At 38.9% G+C, this 17,452-nt stretch overlaps 1 protein-coding gene across 1 annotated transcript in view; it reads right to left on the reverse strand.

The window, feature by feature from the left end:
- The window catches only part of RFWD2 (ring finger and WD repeat domain 2, E3 ubiquitin protein ligase), a 99,895-nt gene that overhangs the window by 65,218 nt on the left and 17,225 nt on the right, over positions 1-17,452 (reverse strand). Inside the window, exons 7-9 of the mRNA XM_009319868.1 lie at positions 9,161-9,220; positions 7,165-7,241; positions 2,064-2,121 (exon numbers count right to left, since the gene is read on the reverse strand). Coding sequence (XP_009318143.1) covers positions 2,064-2,121; positions 7,165-7,241; positions 9,161-9,220 — 195 coding nt within the window. The remainder of the gene's footprint in view (positions 1-2,063; positions 2,122-7,164; positions 7,242-9,160; positions 9,221-17,452) is intronic.

Below are 17,452 nucleotides of genomic sequence, written 5' to 3' on the forward strand. Positions count from 1 at the left end.
TGGCACATGGTGAACCAGCTGTGCTGGGAATCAATCTGCATTAACTCATCTTCATCAGATCCTCCCCAGCTAAGCATTTTAAACTGCTCATGTTTTACCAAAACATTTAATGAGTTTCTATGAAGCCTGCTCCCTGGCTACTTGTTAAGCAATGCTGGGAGACAGGAGGGAAAAAAAAAGGGAAAAGAGAGAAAACCTACCCAAGCAATTTTTATTCAACTGCTAAAACTACTATGGTTGTCCTAGTTGAGGACATTCATTAGGATTGCTCTGTTATCAAGAGTGATTTTACTGCCTGAACTCCATTAGGTGCTCTGAAGAATCCTCTAAAAACTGTGGAGAAAAGCTTCAGAGCTACACACAAGCTGCTTAGTTTTAGCAGAAAAGAAAGGTACTGCCACTAAATACTACCTGCAGAATTCCCCAGGGCTGATGTGATTTGTCCACTATTTACTGCTGAAGCTCAGCTTCTGGAAGAAAACTGTCCTGTAGCTTTGCGATATATAAATTCTTCCCTAAGAACATGTTCGTGAGCAATACACAAAGTAATTATATTGAGAAAGAAAGCTACGCTGTCCATCCTAGCATAGCTTCTTACTGCCAGCAGTGCCCAATCCATGATTTTTGCCATGACTGACAATTAGAAAAAAGCACAATTGAATTTATATACTTAAAATTATTTTTATGGTAAAGTCTTGCTGAAATTACAATCTTTGAATGAATTGTTTAACTTCAAGAGTTCCCTTTCAACTCCCCCTCCAAACATATATTAAAGTTGAATTCAAAAATTTGCACTAGAGAGTACAGATCTTGCACTCTTGAGGACAAAAAATTGCATTTGAGAACAAAAAAAGATTATTCTCACACAAATAAGGCTGTCATACAGAATGACTAGAAAGTCTAGGTTGTTTGTTTTGTGCACTTACCAGCAGTACAGCTATGCTATTAATTTTGTCTTTGAAATAGAAAGAAAAGTACTGAGACAAGCAATGTCAGTGGAGAACAAACACACTGTACTGCATCAGAGCCCTGAACATAAGATCTCCACCCACATTTCACTTGCCCTCTGAAGTGAGGTAGAGCTACAATTCTTTGTTCAAGCAAAAAATCTCCCAGACCACAGCAGCAAGAACAAGCGTTTTTCTACAGATTGAGGGAAATTTCTAATTACCAGTTAGTTATACAGCTACAAACCCAAAAACCTGCATGCACACATACATGCACATCAGCCCAAAATTCAGGTGTTTTTTCTTTATATCAGTTACTCCATCAAATAAGATCCAACAGCACTTCTATTAATTTACCAATTTGATACTGCTGCATGCCATGGATGGTCCACCACCACCAGAGAGCACCAAAGACGCAAGCTGGCACATAACCAACAGTCCATCTGTCTAAATCAAAACTGTTTAACCTTTTTGAAGCTGTGAGCTGGTTATCAGTGTCATCTCCCCAGCCCAGCTGAATCCCTCTGAGCTGCAAGACTACAGCAGTGCTGTTTGGCATTTGAGAGGCCCTGTGGATCAGACAGTTTGGAGGCTGCCTGCCAAATGGCTTCACTGTATATGCAACTTTTTACCCTCTATGTGAATTTATAATATAGTTTGTAAGGCCCTAAACAAGGACAAACTACAAAACAGCTGTATGGTTGGAGAATGAGTGTTTCTTGCTTTGAAAGTCAAGTTTGATCCAAAGCTATTTTAGTCAATGCAAAGGGTCAAGGATTTACCTCCCTTCCCAAATGCTGCCCACTTTGGAGAAGAGATGAAGAACAAAAAATATCCCCTCTTCCCTGCAAAAGTCAGCTTTGGGAATAAAGTCAGATGTCAAAATATATTACACCAGATTTCTTTGATGGTGTCACTGAGGACACTCACAATTATGGACAGCCATTCCTACAGCTGTAGTCTTGGCTCCAGTTTGCCCACACAACCAGTTAAAAGCATTTACAAGACTTGAGTTGACCACTACCCTGGAGATAGACGGAGTTGTACCCAATCTCTGCCCACCCTCCACATTCACACTCTTGTCCCCCCTGTACACAGACACATGTATTACCTTACCTGAGAACTGCCGCTGAAGCCTGGAGGCTGGCTATACTCCGTGGAGTCAATAATACTACTGCAAAACCAAAAGAAATAGTCTGCTTAAAATCACTGTACAACCATCCTTTATCATTTTTAACCGGTTTGCTATTCCCCCCTTTACATCCTGCAGCATACTTGCCTTTAAAATTCATTTTACAGACAGGGAACACAAGGTTATTTTTTGTTTGAGGGTTTGGGGGGATTTTTTTTTTTTTTTAAATACAGGGGTCTCCTAGAGCAGAATGCTGTCACACAGTTATGTGTGCTGCAATCTAATAATTCCTAATTAGAATGCAAAAGCATATCTTTTGTATGAAATATGCAGGATAAGACATTCTGAAGACATGCTACCATTGCTTTTCAGTTCCTTTCAAAAAAAAGTTTAATGCTGTGGCATTTGAAACAGCACTGTGAAGAGAAAAGCTAGAGAAATCAGCTTAAGACAGACACTAGTATTCCAGACATCTCTGAAGACACACAAAACAGACAAGTAATGAAATACAGAAATAAACTAGAAAATACTGACAGCCAGGATTACTATTATTAGAAAATGCTACACCATATATAGCTACATAGTATCTATAATGACACAACATACCTTAAATCACTGTTTTCAAAACATAGTATACATATGCAAACTCAAGAGATTTAACTTTCAAAACTGCAAAAGGATCTACTGATACAAGCAGAAAACAGGTGGTTCAGTATTCTTGCACATATGGGCAAAATATTTAGCTCTCACAATAAAACACCAGACTAAAGTACCCTTATCACTCAAAAATTTAAAGTACTCTTAGGACAAGTAAAGCTTAGTACACAAGAACACCATTTTATTAATTATGGAGAACACATTACAAACATCACCATGATTTATTTCTAAAAATCTTTGTAACTCGCTTGCTTCTGCGATGTCATTTGGCTTGGACAGGAAAGAAGCTATCTGGGTTCATTATTCTTAGTCTTACTTACGAGGTAACCTTAGATTTAAGGATTGCTTGGGAAAGCTAAAGGTTTCTTTTAAAAAGCTGCCAGAACACAGCTATAGGTCCTAGTTTTGTAAAAGATGATTGTACCTATTGATGTTTATGTAACAGCTGCCAGAACTGATGTGTAGACTTGACATTCTTGGTCATAAAACAAGTGGTTTGGCTGAAACACTGGTCAGGGTACCCCATAAGTCTATAAGGATGAAACAGTGGTACTAGCGCTTAAATATTTCTCTGAATGTTTTAAGCTCCCCTGGAGGTAGAGGGAAGTAGAAACAGAAGATGAGAGATGGTTTTAAAGTCTCATTAGTGGTTAACTTGCAAGATGAGATTGATTTGGCTTCTGTAACAGGCAAGACAAAAGCTGCAAACCAAGAAAATCTGAGGGATAAAAAAAATCATTATTTGCCACGAGCTATTGCAAGGGAGAAAACAGCAAAGTTGTTTCAGGCATGGTCGGGGACAATGAACTTTAAATTAGAACGTTGGCTACATGAAATAATGAAACACGTACAGCAGATCCTGCCAGGAACAGCATAAGACGCTCGGCTGGAAAGTGATGAAAAAGTACTCCACTCTGAGACAGGTATAGTGGCAATTAACAGCAAAACACATGGAATTATGGTGTTTGGTCTCGTTTTGCTGCAGGTTGTCTGGTGATGTAAAGCCTTCAAGAGTGCAGATGTCATTTCCCTAACCAGAATACAAATTCGAAGTAATTTCTGTGTGATGCCTGTAGCTGAGTTAACTGGCATACGCTTGAATGTTTTTCCTTTTAAAAACAGGAAGCAAATAATCAGAAAATTACAAAAGTTCCCTCCGAATTCTTTTTAAAAGCTGTAACATTAGGTTCAATGAGCAAATTCAGCTACACTAACACGACACATTTAAAAACCTGGAACAACAAAAACGCAGCAACCTGCAGACTATAAATCCCATTTGTTATAACCTTACGGGGGTGGGAGGGGGTAATTAGAACAAATGGAGGGAAAGGAGATCAGGATTTTTATAACTGAATCAGAGTTACCAGGCAACTAAATTTTAGATCAGAATCTTTCCCCAGAAACTCATTTTAGAGTGATAGTTTGTTATTTGCTATTACTGCCTGAATATGTAGTCACAGAGAAGTTGCTTATTTGTATCTCCTGTTTGCACCATTTACTGGTAGCAAAAATAGCATGCGCGCCTGTGCAGAAAAACCCTACACAGAACTATTTGTTCTTTTCCCTTATTCTTCCCCTCTTCTTCTCTATTAGTATACAAACCCAGCAATCTGCAATGCCGTAAACAAGTGCTGTGCTATTACCCAATTTAATATTTCATCATACCCTGTACAAGCGTAAGAGAAAACGTGTTTCTTGAAGCCAAGAATGTATTTGAACATGATAGCCATACTTGTTTTTTTGCTAAAGAACTTACAAAGGAAGATGGGGGAGGCATAGTAAGTTCACATTTTCAAGATGTTAAGAGTGTGGGGGGGAAGCTACAAACAATGAAAAGAAACAGAGAATTAATGAAGCAAGCCTGTGATTTACAGGAAGTAGATGAGTAAGGGCAAGTCACTACAAACCAGATAAAACCAAATTCCAAAGAACTCTATTTTCTAGAACTTTAAATTCAAAGGATAAAGAGATTTTCTTCATCTCAGCACAGGTCTATGATAACTTTGTACTATTTATAAGACACATTAGTAAAATTTTATACAATTATATTTCATTAGCAGGGTGTTAAGCATGTTAAGAAGTTATATTCCAATTTAAAGACACCATTTTAATTCCCCGATAAATTAAAAAGTCTCTGCAAGTTTAATAACATTGTAACATGGAAGTGAAGCCATCTCAAACTATATTTGTATTTCATTCTTACTGGTTCACAGCATCTCTAAAAAGAACTTTGGAGATTAAATATTTCAGTTAACAGAGCTGAAAAATCAGCACATTTTAAAGCTCCTATCCATTGTTCTGCAGCATTCTTTTCAAGGAGGAATCAAAGTTACAGTTCTTGAGATACTCTCAAAAATTTACATTTAATGTTGAAAAGAAAAAGCATTTCAAGTGGTAGACCTTTCTGGAATCTGAGTTCTGGTAATTCAAACCAATTCAATTACTTGAATTACACAAAACTAAGTACAGGGCAGGGACAGAAGTTACAAGAGTCCAGGAACAACCAATACCTGTTCAGACACTTCCTTCACATACTATTTTCTCTTTGACCACTCAAGACTACCTCTTAAGGCAGGAACGTCACTGAGAAACAGAAAAGGGGTCTTCTCAAGCTGAGAGAAAAAGGCAAGCCCACATACCCTAGAAAACCTCTAAACACCCTATTATATCACACCCCTGGCATGTTCTACCAGAGGAAAAACCCAAAAGCTGAAGACACAGCCGAGATGGAACCAGACAAGCATAAGACGACCAAGCAAGAGAGAGCCCATGGTCTCTGCACCCACCATAGTCTAAACCCACCACCACCTCCCCGCAGACCTCAGGTTAAGCACATCAAACCAAAGTCATTAAAATATTTTGAACACTACCTTATATCTTCAAAAGCAAGAACTGAGAATGATTGACCCTAGGACATGAAATAAACAGGCATAAAGGAATACAAGAAATTCTCAGTAGACTGAAGCCAGTGTAGGCCTCACACAGCAGATTTTCTCCCCAAACTCTTTCACAAAAACTCTGGGGCTTAAAATGTTATTCCAGCTTTCAACAGATAAAAAAGTTCTTTGGGAGCTTGTTTGTTAGCTTGGCTCAAGTAATAGAGATACATTTCCTCTCGTAAGTACAGTCTTGTGTTAAAAAAAAAGAAAGGTTTCTAACCCTGAAGGTGTTCAACGTGTAACAAGTTCAGCCCAACCAATGCTCCAGTTCTCCCCAAGCAGCAGTACCATGAAGCAAACAACAAGCAACCTATTTAATAGCCAATAACAAAAACTAGTAGAACACAACAAGAATCTCATCAGCTTCACAAAACTGCTGCTTGGCAAAACAGCAATAACCCACATCAAAAATAGACCTGCACCCAAAAATTAGGCAAGCAGTGAAGGGCAGAATAACACTGTTCCTATCCATCTTGGCCATATTCCTGTCCTTTCCCTCAGGTCCAACTAGAGCTTCATAGAAATATGAGAGAATCTGGTCTCTGTGTCCAGAAAGAGCATCCTGGTAAGAATTCCCAGCCATTATTGCTAGGCTGCTTACCAGAGCACTGTATCTAAATCTCCGTAGGGGAAGAAATCTGATCATTTTTTCTTACTTACTTCCAGGCTATTAGGTTTAGAGCTGCTAATTGCAGAAAAGGTACCAATACAATTTTATAACAGAAGTCAACAGTTTAGAGAGCTCTACTATTAGGAAAATACACTGGGGAGAAGTAGGAGAGATGATCATTTAATAACATAACTTGACCCTGTGAAATCAGAGCTTTCTTACAACCAAAAACCACTGCTATGAAGAAGTAGAGCACTTCAAACCCTGGCACATGCAACTTGGACACAAGAAGCATCTGCAATTTTATCATCAAGAAACCAGACTATGCAATATTCCAGACAAAAATCCACATTGAAAATATGTTATTAGAAAGGTATTTCATTAAATCAAACCAGATAGCAGATAAACAGAATCAATATGCTGTATATTTTAAATTTTGATCCTGTGAGCCCATACCTTTAGCCATTCACGCTGAGTGGGGAAGCCAGAGGACTCCGATATCATACAAAATTAAGACCTTTCATATGCCAAGCAGAACTGCGTAACATGCAGAAAAGGTAGCATGTATTTAACAGTAATATTTCATACTATAGCAAAGGCTTATGACTCAAGTTAACTAATCCACACTACATTTAAAACCATCAGCTTTCCACAGCATCTGGTTTAGAGTAGACTCTTCATCCAACTGCAGACTCATGGCTTTTTCTTCACTGCTTTGTTCACATAAAGTTTATACCAATCAAAAACAGAACAGGAAAATATTGTATGGCACTCAAAAACTAGTTTTGCTTGTGTTTTGGGCATGGCACAGAGAGGACTAGCAAGTACAGTGCAGTATGTACAAACTGAAATCCAAGTTCTGAGTTGCAAGTTCTGTACCTGTGTGAAGGTGAGGGAGCCTCGAACTGCGGCACTGTACTGTCTTCACTGACTGGGGAGTACAAGCCACTCATTTCCTGAAAGAGAAAGCCACATTACAGCAAAGCTGACAAAACATGAATAGTAGGCACTAATATATGGTGTTCACATAGTAATTTTTTGTTTTTCCAAGAAGATAACCAACTATCTACATTTATTCAACTCTCACCTAGAAGTCTTTACTATACCTGAAGAAACATTGATTTTCTTCAATATTTTTTCAGTTATCATTCCAACTGGGTTTCAGAAATCCTACAACTGCAGTGCTTTTTGCCCCAAAAGAGGCAGTTCTGGAGTTTATACTCCAAAAATCAATGGATTTGGTTACCATCCAATTGTCTCTAACCCAGCACCTCCCTTAAACATGGCAGAACAAGCAAGCTGTAACTGCATTTTTGAGACATGTGCAAACTTATCTAATAGCCTTCACAGCTGGAAAGTAATGCTGGATATGGGTCATGGCAAGAACAGCCATAAGACAACAGGGCAAAGTCAGTATCATGCCCCAGACTTTTAAAAAGAGGATCTATCAGCTTTCTGTGGGACAAGCGCACAAGAGACAAAACTTTGCACATAAACTTGGCTTTGTCACTGCCAGACTAAATCACTGCTGCGTACCCAGTATGAGACTGTACCTTTCATCTATTTGAGAAATGGATGCTATGCAGGATGCTGCAGCTCATTAGTTAGGGGGGGCAAAGTGTTCCAGGACAACATTACTGGTGCTTTTCAAATTCCCACTAGGTGCCCATTAGTTTTGAGGTAGAAAGTAGGATATTTGTGACAAGAGAGGTCCCAGGCTTTAGAGGTCAGAACCAAGGTCACTATCACACACCAGATACGTACCCCAGCTGCAGTCCACTGAAGTGCCTGATTAAAGAGCAGAAAAGCAGGTAGCTAGATATTCTTTGAGGGATCCCACAGCTTTGGGAATAGCTTCTCCTAGATCTGAAGACCTATTCTACCAGTCTCAAGGAAACATGCTAAGGTATACTTATTTCCCAAGAGCTGAGAAACATTTAGGAAAATAGGTCTGAAAAATGCTGTAATCTACAAAGTTACAATTTGCATAGCTATCAGCTGAAGGGAAGTTCCTGCAGTTGTCAGTTCTAGTTATATTTTGATAATTCATCAGCATGCGTATAAATTGTAAGTGAAGAAATATAAAAGGCTTTTGGGCAGTGGTTGGGAGCTTGTTCTGACTGCTCTAGACAAGCAAGAAGAGAGAAGCAGACCTGCAAACTGATTCCCAAGAAGCTTTAAAGGAATGCTATTTTGAGAGGTGGCAGTCTGATGCATTCCTGAAACATCAGTTTCCTATTTCAAGATCAAAACACTAGAACGATTAGAGGAAAGGACCAAGGAGGAACCTAGGCACTCAATAAGGTCAGAGGGATTGAGCTGATGGGTTTACAAATAGTTGGAGAATAATTCTTAATCTCAGGAGATTCCCATCATTAAGGAATTAAGAGAATTATATCAGGAGGTAGCAGATTGCTTCTGTTTTGACATGCAGCAGGAGCTGCTTCTGCTCCTAACCAGTCTCTGCATTACAGCTCTCTTGTGCACCCCCCCAATACCTCTTCATTTTACGAGTGGCATGCTGCTAAGATTTAAACAGCCTGTGCAAATAGCCAGAACGTTGCAACGTACAAAAATCGTAAATTATGATCAATATACTGGCTATTGATTCCTAGCAATTATTCTAAAATACTTACTACCTAAGAAATTGAAAGATATGATTGTATAAGAGCTAGGTTTCAGCAAAGCCCCCTCTTACCAACCTGCAGCTTGCATGCATCAACTAAATGAACAAATTAAAGACAGACTATCATCTGTTCATTTTCCCATTACTGACTCAAATGCCATAAATTTAACACAGCAGGCCCACAGCAAGGCAGACAGCTTGATGAAAATGAAAAATTGCCAGAGTCAGAACAATGTCTGGGCACCTCACCTCTACTCGTTTAATATCTTCTTCCAGAACACTTAGCTCCTTCTGGATCTGCTCCAGTTGCTGTGGATAAGAGAATAGGAGAAGTCTAAATCAATCTGCACTGCACCACCACCAAGATAAATTACGATCTTTTCAGAGAGGAACCTCAACTATCTTAACTGGCATGCTACACAATTCAAAAGTCACTAGGCAGGAAGTTCATATGCATAGATTAACATAAGTGTGCACACAAACCACATTCAAGACAGTTATTGTGAAAGAGTACAAAACATGAGCATGAGGTACTTCAATATCAACCACAGACCCACATTATTCAAACTAATACTTTTATGCTCCTCTAACATCTTCCATGCAAGGTATAACTGGTTTACAAACACTGAACATAATTAGAAAAAAAACCCCACCACAAACAAGACAGTGATCATTCCACCCTTCAACAAAACACAACATGCTTTGCTAAAAGGTGTTAAGAGTATTTCTCTTGCTAGCAGTTAACCTGCCAATTGCCAATTTAAACTTACTGATAAAGTTTTCAGATTGGCAAAAAAACACCTACTGTGACCATGGAGAGATTTGCTCCTGGCATCAAGCAAGCGCCACGTGGCATCTCTTTCAAAGGTGTGATACTTAGCTTGGATTACATCATAAACTCTAGTCAATCTGAGGGCTATCCTTGAAAGGGTCAGAAGGGGACTTCCCCTCTCACCAGCCAACATCCCCTTTCCCTTCTTTGCATCACACGTAATATTTTTCAGGTTTTTGCAGTTACTTTTCAGTCAGTAACCTGGCTTCACTCATCTCTAACAACTGTGAAGCCACAGACTTGGTGATTGTTTATCCCTAAGCAAGAGCATCATCTGCTTACCAGCTCTAATTCCCACCCTCATTCAGCAGACATGTCCCATCCAAACACTCACACAGCCTATACCCAGCCTTGCAAGACTTGAACACACGCACTTCTCTAGGTGAGAGCTCCGTGTCTGGACCTAAACAGACAAAACTCAGCTCCAATGCAAGTCTGGTTCACTAAGATGCACACATCTAATGAATAAATTGAGAACTTGAAGTCCACCTGACTCTCCTCAACCCACAATAAAAGTCTACAGACAACTAGCACTGTGGCATTCAACCAGAAGCTCTTACCAAGTTGGCAAGTCCACTGAAAGCTTAAGCACAACACATTCTCTAAAGGCTGGACAAATTTTTGTCATTTTGAATTTATTATAAGGGAATATCAAATTGCCCAAATCCAAAGTTACTAGTATTGCAAGATATATTACGCTTAGTATGACATATTCCCAAAAACATTTGGCAAGCTGCTCCCAAAGACTTATTCACTTGAGTGCTTAAGCTTGATCCTTTAAGTGGCAGAAAGTTTTGCTTAAACAAGAACACACCCACCACATAAACCCCCTCTATTTATCAGCATTCCAAATATGTGTGTGCTCTGCATTAGATAATCCACCATTTTAGTTTACCTTTTCAACATTAAAAAAGCTCTGTCCCTGAAGACAGAAGAGGAGAGGACTGCTGGGTCCACACCTACTTCTAACATGGTTTCTTCTTCCTTGGAATGAGATGACATTGTATTTATATCCTAATCTCTCTGCTCTGAAGATTTCAGCTTATATTTAATATGAGTCACAGACAGCACAAGTTTAATGGTTTAAAACTAGACTGCCACAGATAATTTACAAACCACTACACCATAACAGATAATTCCATTTTCACTTGTGAAACCTACAGCAAGAATAGCAGGTGGTGCTATAGCTCCAAGATTAGCGGTAAAGTTAAGTGACTCTTGCACAGCACGGGTTCTGCCTGTACTCAGCTCTAGCAGACAAATACCATTAGTCCCCCACTTTCATAAATCCCATTTAAAAAGTTACAAAAACACTTAGAAATTCCAAAATTACAGCAAGGAAATCAGCTATTCTACAATGTACTGGCTCACAGCCAAACTGGACAACTGAAAAATAATTGATGGTTGTTGCCATCACATAAACAGGAGACCTTTTTATAGGAACAAGAACAGAGACTTCTTTTTGTTGGCCAGCTTTTATTAACTATTGCACAGAGTCGAAAGTACGAGATCTGGAACTTCATTTACTAATTCTTCCTTCAAGTTACATTAAGGCAAGCAATTTGAACCTACCACAAACTTATCCAATAGTAGCAAGTCTAAAAACCAGGTAGATGTGTTTCATGCTTATTTTAGTAAGTCTTCTCATACTGTCAGCATCAAATGAGTTACTAATGCCCACACTGAGACTGTTTTTTTTTTGGTAGGTTGGCTCAAGTGTTTCATGGTTTAGTTTTAATCTATCAAAGACCTTAAATCAGTTCACATTCATTCCAATTAAACTCTGAAAAGTGAGACTACTGATTTATAATTGCCAGCCATTGAGGGACATTTAAGGTAAGCTAAGTGAATTATAGTCCCTGCAGTATATCCAGATTTATGGGCCCTTAATTTGGTTTTCACTATGTTGGGCACAGAAAGCAAAGTCCTGTCCCAATGATGGGCAGAATCATGCCTGTCAAACTTCAGATTAAGTCAGCAAAAACACAGAATGAACACTGAAACGTATGCTAAAATAGAAGCACATACTATAAACTCTCTTCTTGGACACAGATGCTTCCCCAGAACTGAAAGGGCCAACGTGGACAAGGAGGTTTCAATTCAGCAGTTAAACCTCGTTGTTTCAACTCCACTGAATGAACTACAAGAAGTATAACATTCTAGTCTCAAGTTACACAAATACATATGTACAAAAGAAAAAAGGTGACCTCAAAATAGCCTATATTTCTTATAACCTGTGGAAAAGGTATTTCAGAGCATGCAAGTCAAGAACTAACGAACGGGAAAGATCTTCTATCAAGGAGCCGCATGTCAGTTAAGAAAAACAAGCTAACAGCACAACTCGGAGCTAGTCTCATTTAAGCAAAACTCAACAGCAAAACTTCCAAGGATAAACAAGCTTACACAGTGAACAAGTTGCACACTACTCTAGTGTGAATAGGCAACTGACTCCTACCCCACAACTAGCAGTTGTAAATGCTTCCTGTAATGGCACGTGAACATCCCCCTTTGAAATGCAGTCTTTTCAGAGGTAGCTGAAGAATTCAAGAATATAAGGCATGATCACTGGTAACTTTCTTGTTCAAACATAGAGACTAGCAGCAATACGTCAAAACAATATTTGAAAGCAATGTCCAAGAAGAAAAACTTACACTCAGCAGTTACCAGAGAAGGTACCACAGTAGGAAAAACAGGCTCCCATGTTCTTTTTAGGTAACCTTTCAGATCCAAACCCCTTTCACACCCACCAGGCATTCCCCTCCAAAACCCCCTGGTTTGAGTCTGAAGCTGTCTAGACACACATACAAAGAGTTCTCCAAAGACAACTCTTCAGCCCTGGAGTATGCAGATGAAAGAAAACCCCCTGGTTAGAGTTGCTCAGAGATAAGAGACACCCCACCGTGCTACTGAACTACCATAAGATTCTTGGGCGGAAATATTAATTTGAACTTGCACAACACTAAACACCAGGCCATGGTCAGAGTTTGATTTCAGTTGCCTATCTACTAACAAGCGTAGCTGGGCACAGTGCTGAGTTTTCATCCTCAGTCTTCCTGTTTTTCCTGGACTGAGGGCCCCTCAGGAGGCAGTGACTTCATCCTTTGTACAGCACAGACAGCAAGCAGTCCTGTCTGGGTCTTCCAGTGCCAGCTTTAAATATTTACAAAAAAGCTAAGCAGAGCCTCCCAGTGCCACAGAGACAGCCTAGAAAGAAATGGCCTAGAAAAATGCATTAGGAAGAGAGTCACACACCCTTGACCAACTGTTTTTCCAACTCTAGAAAAAGCACAAGAACAGAACAAGTTATTTTCTACAGAAATACTGTGAAATCACTAACACAATTACCACCAAGCAGCTTAAGCAGAGCATCTGGATTCATGCTGTTGAAAGCTCACAAGCCTTGTTATGTTCAGACACCTTCAAGGCTCTGAACCAAAACCTTCATGAATTCATCACAACATACACCATAGATCAAGACAAAAAGACAGACTATTACCACAGGAAGCATCTTTTTTTCCCCTGCAAACACACATAGCCATTGCACCAACCAGGACAGGGTAAAAACTAGCATCTGTCCAGCTGAGGAGGATAAATCAGGTAGTCTTTGTAGATAATCCATTCATTCTATCCCATAACTTCATCCAACATGATTTCTTCCTACTTCTTGTTCTTCCATCAACTACTGCTCTAACAAACTTAAGTGTAAACTTAAGTATCAACAGATGAACCTTTCCTAAAGGTACACAATAAAATTCATTTCTTCCCATAAAACTCAGTACTTCAACAACAACTCTACAACAAATAAGATCAATTTCTCTCTCTGGAAACCAGTTGGAAGTCCTGTCTGTCTCAGGGTTTTCCTTCCTATATTGCTTCTGATACAGAGCCTGTTATACCATACAGAGCAATTATGGCAAGAAAGTAATCTTCAGAGTTAACAGAGATTTTAGCCTTTTAAATTAATTGCAAATCTCACTTATTTTGACATCAAATTCCATTTGTTAATGCTTCACTGTTATGAAGTCTTTGCACAAGTGGAAAAAGATGCAAGGTTTCTTTTGGTATGAAGACAAGAACACCACCTAAGCCTCCATAAGTTACTTTCATTGGTGAAACATGGCATCCAAGCCTTTTAGACACATGGGCAGCCTGCCTATAACAGAAGTATTTGCAGGGAATATTTCTTCTCTGATCAATACTTCCTCCAAATAGCAGATGTTTCCTCTTAACTGGGGAAGAGCGAGCTAACAAAGGTTTGAGTTGCTTAGCACACACAATTCCTGAGGGTAGGAGGAAGGAGATGCCTGGCTGATCAAAAATATGTTTCATATCTTGAATTTTCCTCCTCCTTATTTAAATCCTCCAGTTTGGGTTGCAGCAATAATGCTTTGAAGGCTTACCGATAGGGTCTGATAGAAAAGTGTGTCACAAGAGAAAGATACCTGGGGCAGAGAACAAAGCTGTCTAAACATTTACATTATTTGCCTTAAAGTTTAATACATCACTGTACATGCTACTCAGCTCCTAGTACTAGGTTGCTCCCTCTTTTTCTTTGGAAAGACCTCTCCACTGCAGTAGAGTCAGCTATTATACACTGATGTTTATTTTATAATCTCTAGCTTGCTGCTCACACACTAGCTGTATCCTGGGCTTATTACCACTGCAGTCAGAGCTCACGTCTCTCATTGAGTAGCTTAGAAATGCAAATAGATTTTAAATACCAGTTATTTAAGTGCAGTGGATAGGAATGAGATTACTATAGCTATAAATTCACTTCAGGAGTCCTGGAATGTAGTCAAGAATATATGACAATATAAGAGCATGACTGATTTCTAGTTCTGTCACCTCCTCTTGCTTACTCATTAGTTCATCCATGTGTGTATGCGCAGAACAATAAGACTTGACAGGTGAAGTGATTAACACAAGGTAATGACAACCCTGGAGAATTCATGCTTATAATTCCCTGCAATTATCCCACAATAACTAATAACCCCTCTTATTTTTAGTATTTAACACACTTACAATATGGAATAAGTGAAGACAGCTGGATAGATACATGCATTTGAGGCTGAAAAGAATGATGATGATTCTAAAATGCTGAGCAGGCACTCAGTGCCACAAACCTGAGACATTTCAGGATTACTTCTCTGTCCCAGGATGTTTACCAGCTAAAAACAGCTCCCGCGCATTAGCAGACATGAAAGAGGTCTTGTTTGTTAGATATGAGAGACTTAATGCAACCTTATTAGAAAGAAAAAGCCCACAAAACATAAAAATGAAGTGACAGCTGCCAAGAGAAACATGAATGCATCTAGGGAATATCACCTGTATGTTGCAGAACTTGATTTAAGCTCAGTGTTCTCCTTCAGTAAGCAATGGTGCTACTTCACAGAAGTAGCAAACACTCTCCACCGGGTAGCTGAGCTAACAATGTTTTAGGACAAATTATATATATGATATATATGGTGGTGTCTAACTTCATTTGGTTAACATTCAAATCCTGACAAGACAATTAGTAAGGCCTCTTTTTAAAGTGATGAATATAAAACTGGGGAGAATTTTTTGTATTAACTGATATTATCAGCTCACTCGCAAAGTGTTCAAGATGAAAGAACATGTGATCATTTAAAAGTAAACAGAGTTAAACCTGCAAAAGTATTTATGCAACACAGCTAAGCTAACAGCATTAAAACTCTGACATGAAAATATGAATTTTAAAAAGTCACAGGGTGTTGCATTTGGTTTCCCTTGAAAATACAAATAAAACCCAAGTATTTCATTATTAAACTTGACCTTCCAGACTCCTTGGATCATTGATTTCAACAGAAGAGGCTGCTGGATCATAAAAAAGTGGAGAGTGTACGTTCAATTAACTGTGCACACATACGGAAAGGCACACAGCCATGCTAAGTTCACCTTAGAGACAACCAACTATCATGAATGATCGATACATTTCTCCCCTCCAAACTATGTTATTTTGTTGAAAAAGTATTTTCAAGCTTTAGCCATTTGTTTTCAATCTTTTTTCAAAGTAAGAAATTTTTTTCTATTACTAAGGATTTGGTTTTTGCCACATTGCCATAGGTCAAAAAGAAAACAAAATATATAAACTTAAAAAAGGACTTGCAAATACCTTTGTGCAAAAAACACGCAGTAACTTTCAGCTTGAAAGATCAATGTTTTAGAAAGTTATGAACACATCAAAACAGGATTTCTAATAGAAACTTCTGCAGGTGCTAAACCTCACATTTATCTTTTAGAGAAACGATGAAAGTGCAAGAAGGAGGCATTTGTCAAAATACTTAACTACAGCAATATTCTGAATTCTTAAATACAAGTCTTCTAGATATAAACCCCCTCCAATAAGCTCAGAAGTCACCATTTCATGAAGGCAGGAGAAAAAACCCACGAAACTTATGAGTGAAGTAAGCAAGGAGGGTTACAGGTGATTAACTATGTGCTCTGAACATATTATGAAATATTATACAGGTACATTAACTCTAAGGCAGTATCTGTATTAACTAACAAAGGACCTAGTCTTTATGTAAGAACTTGCAGTATGTAATAAATAAAACCTGTTAATAAAATCATGCGATAAATAATATTCAAAGAGGCATATTAGGAAACAAAGTTACCAGGCAATTTTATATTCCTTTAAACATCTAAGCAAAAAATTTGGATCAGGCACTCTCAGCCACACACAAAAGAAGTTTTTATTTATTTATTAAGGACTTTATATTGCAGCTATGGCTTAGTGAGTAAAATTGCAATTACTCTGCAGTCATCTTTACTAGAACCAGATTTGAATTCAGAAAGGAAAAAAGGTAGTGTTCCTCCCCATAATAAAGCCTGCTCACATGACTCATAGCTATGTGCAGTACATCATAGAAGTGTTCCAGGGTCCACACATGTTCCTTGAGTTCCATGCTTATTTCTTAAAGTCACCTATTACAGCATCAAAAGAAACTACAGTAAACTTTGAAGCTCTGAGAACCTTCCCCTGCTTTACTGCATTTTTAATGTGGCCACTTAACCCCCCCTTCTCAGCTTCCAAACTAGCATCTTAGGCTTTCTGCAGCCTGGATACATCTTCACTGCCGACATAACCCATGCCCTTTCCCAAACAGTAGCTCCTCTATTATCCACACAGAAAACTCCCTCCAGAAAGGAGTACTTGTCACAAACTCCACCAGCTACAGGGAGGACCTTGGGACTTACTAGAAAGGAAGCATTAACTGGCTTAATTTCATCTATGGGTGTATCTTGATTGCTGATGACAGATTTTGGTATCTTTCTAAAACTATCCTACTGACTGGGCTGTATTTTCCATGCTTCTACCCACTGGTTCTCATCTTTCTTATCAAGTGAAAAGAAAAATTGCTAGCAGCAAGTCTGACAATTCCTCATTTCCCCCTGTGGTGGGCTGACCCTGACTGGATGCCAGGTGCCCACCAAAGCCACTCTATCACTCCCCTTCCTCAGCTGGTCAGGGGAGAGAAAATAATGAAAGGCTCATGGGTCAAGATAAGGACAGGGAGATCACTCACCAATTACCATCACAGACAAAACAGACTCAACTTGGGGAAATTAGTTTAATTTATTACCAATCAAATCAGAGTAGGATAGTGAGAAATAAATCCAAATCTTAAAAGCACCTTCCCCCCCACCCCTCTCTCTTCCTGGGTTTAACTTTACTCCTGATTTCTCTA

This window comes from Pygoscelis adeliae, unplaced genomic scaffold (assembly GCF_000699105.1).
Source record: "Pygoscelis adeliae isolate BGI_AS28 unplaced genomic scaffold, ASM69910v1 Scaffold283, whole genome shotgun sequence".
NCBI classification, from domain to species: domain Eukaryota; kingdom Metazoa; phylum Chordata; class Aves; order Sphenisciformes; family Spheniscidae; genus Pygoscelis; species Pygoscelis adeliae.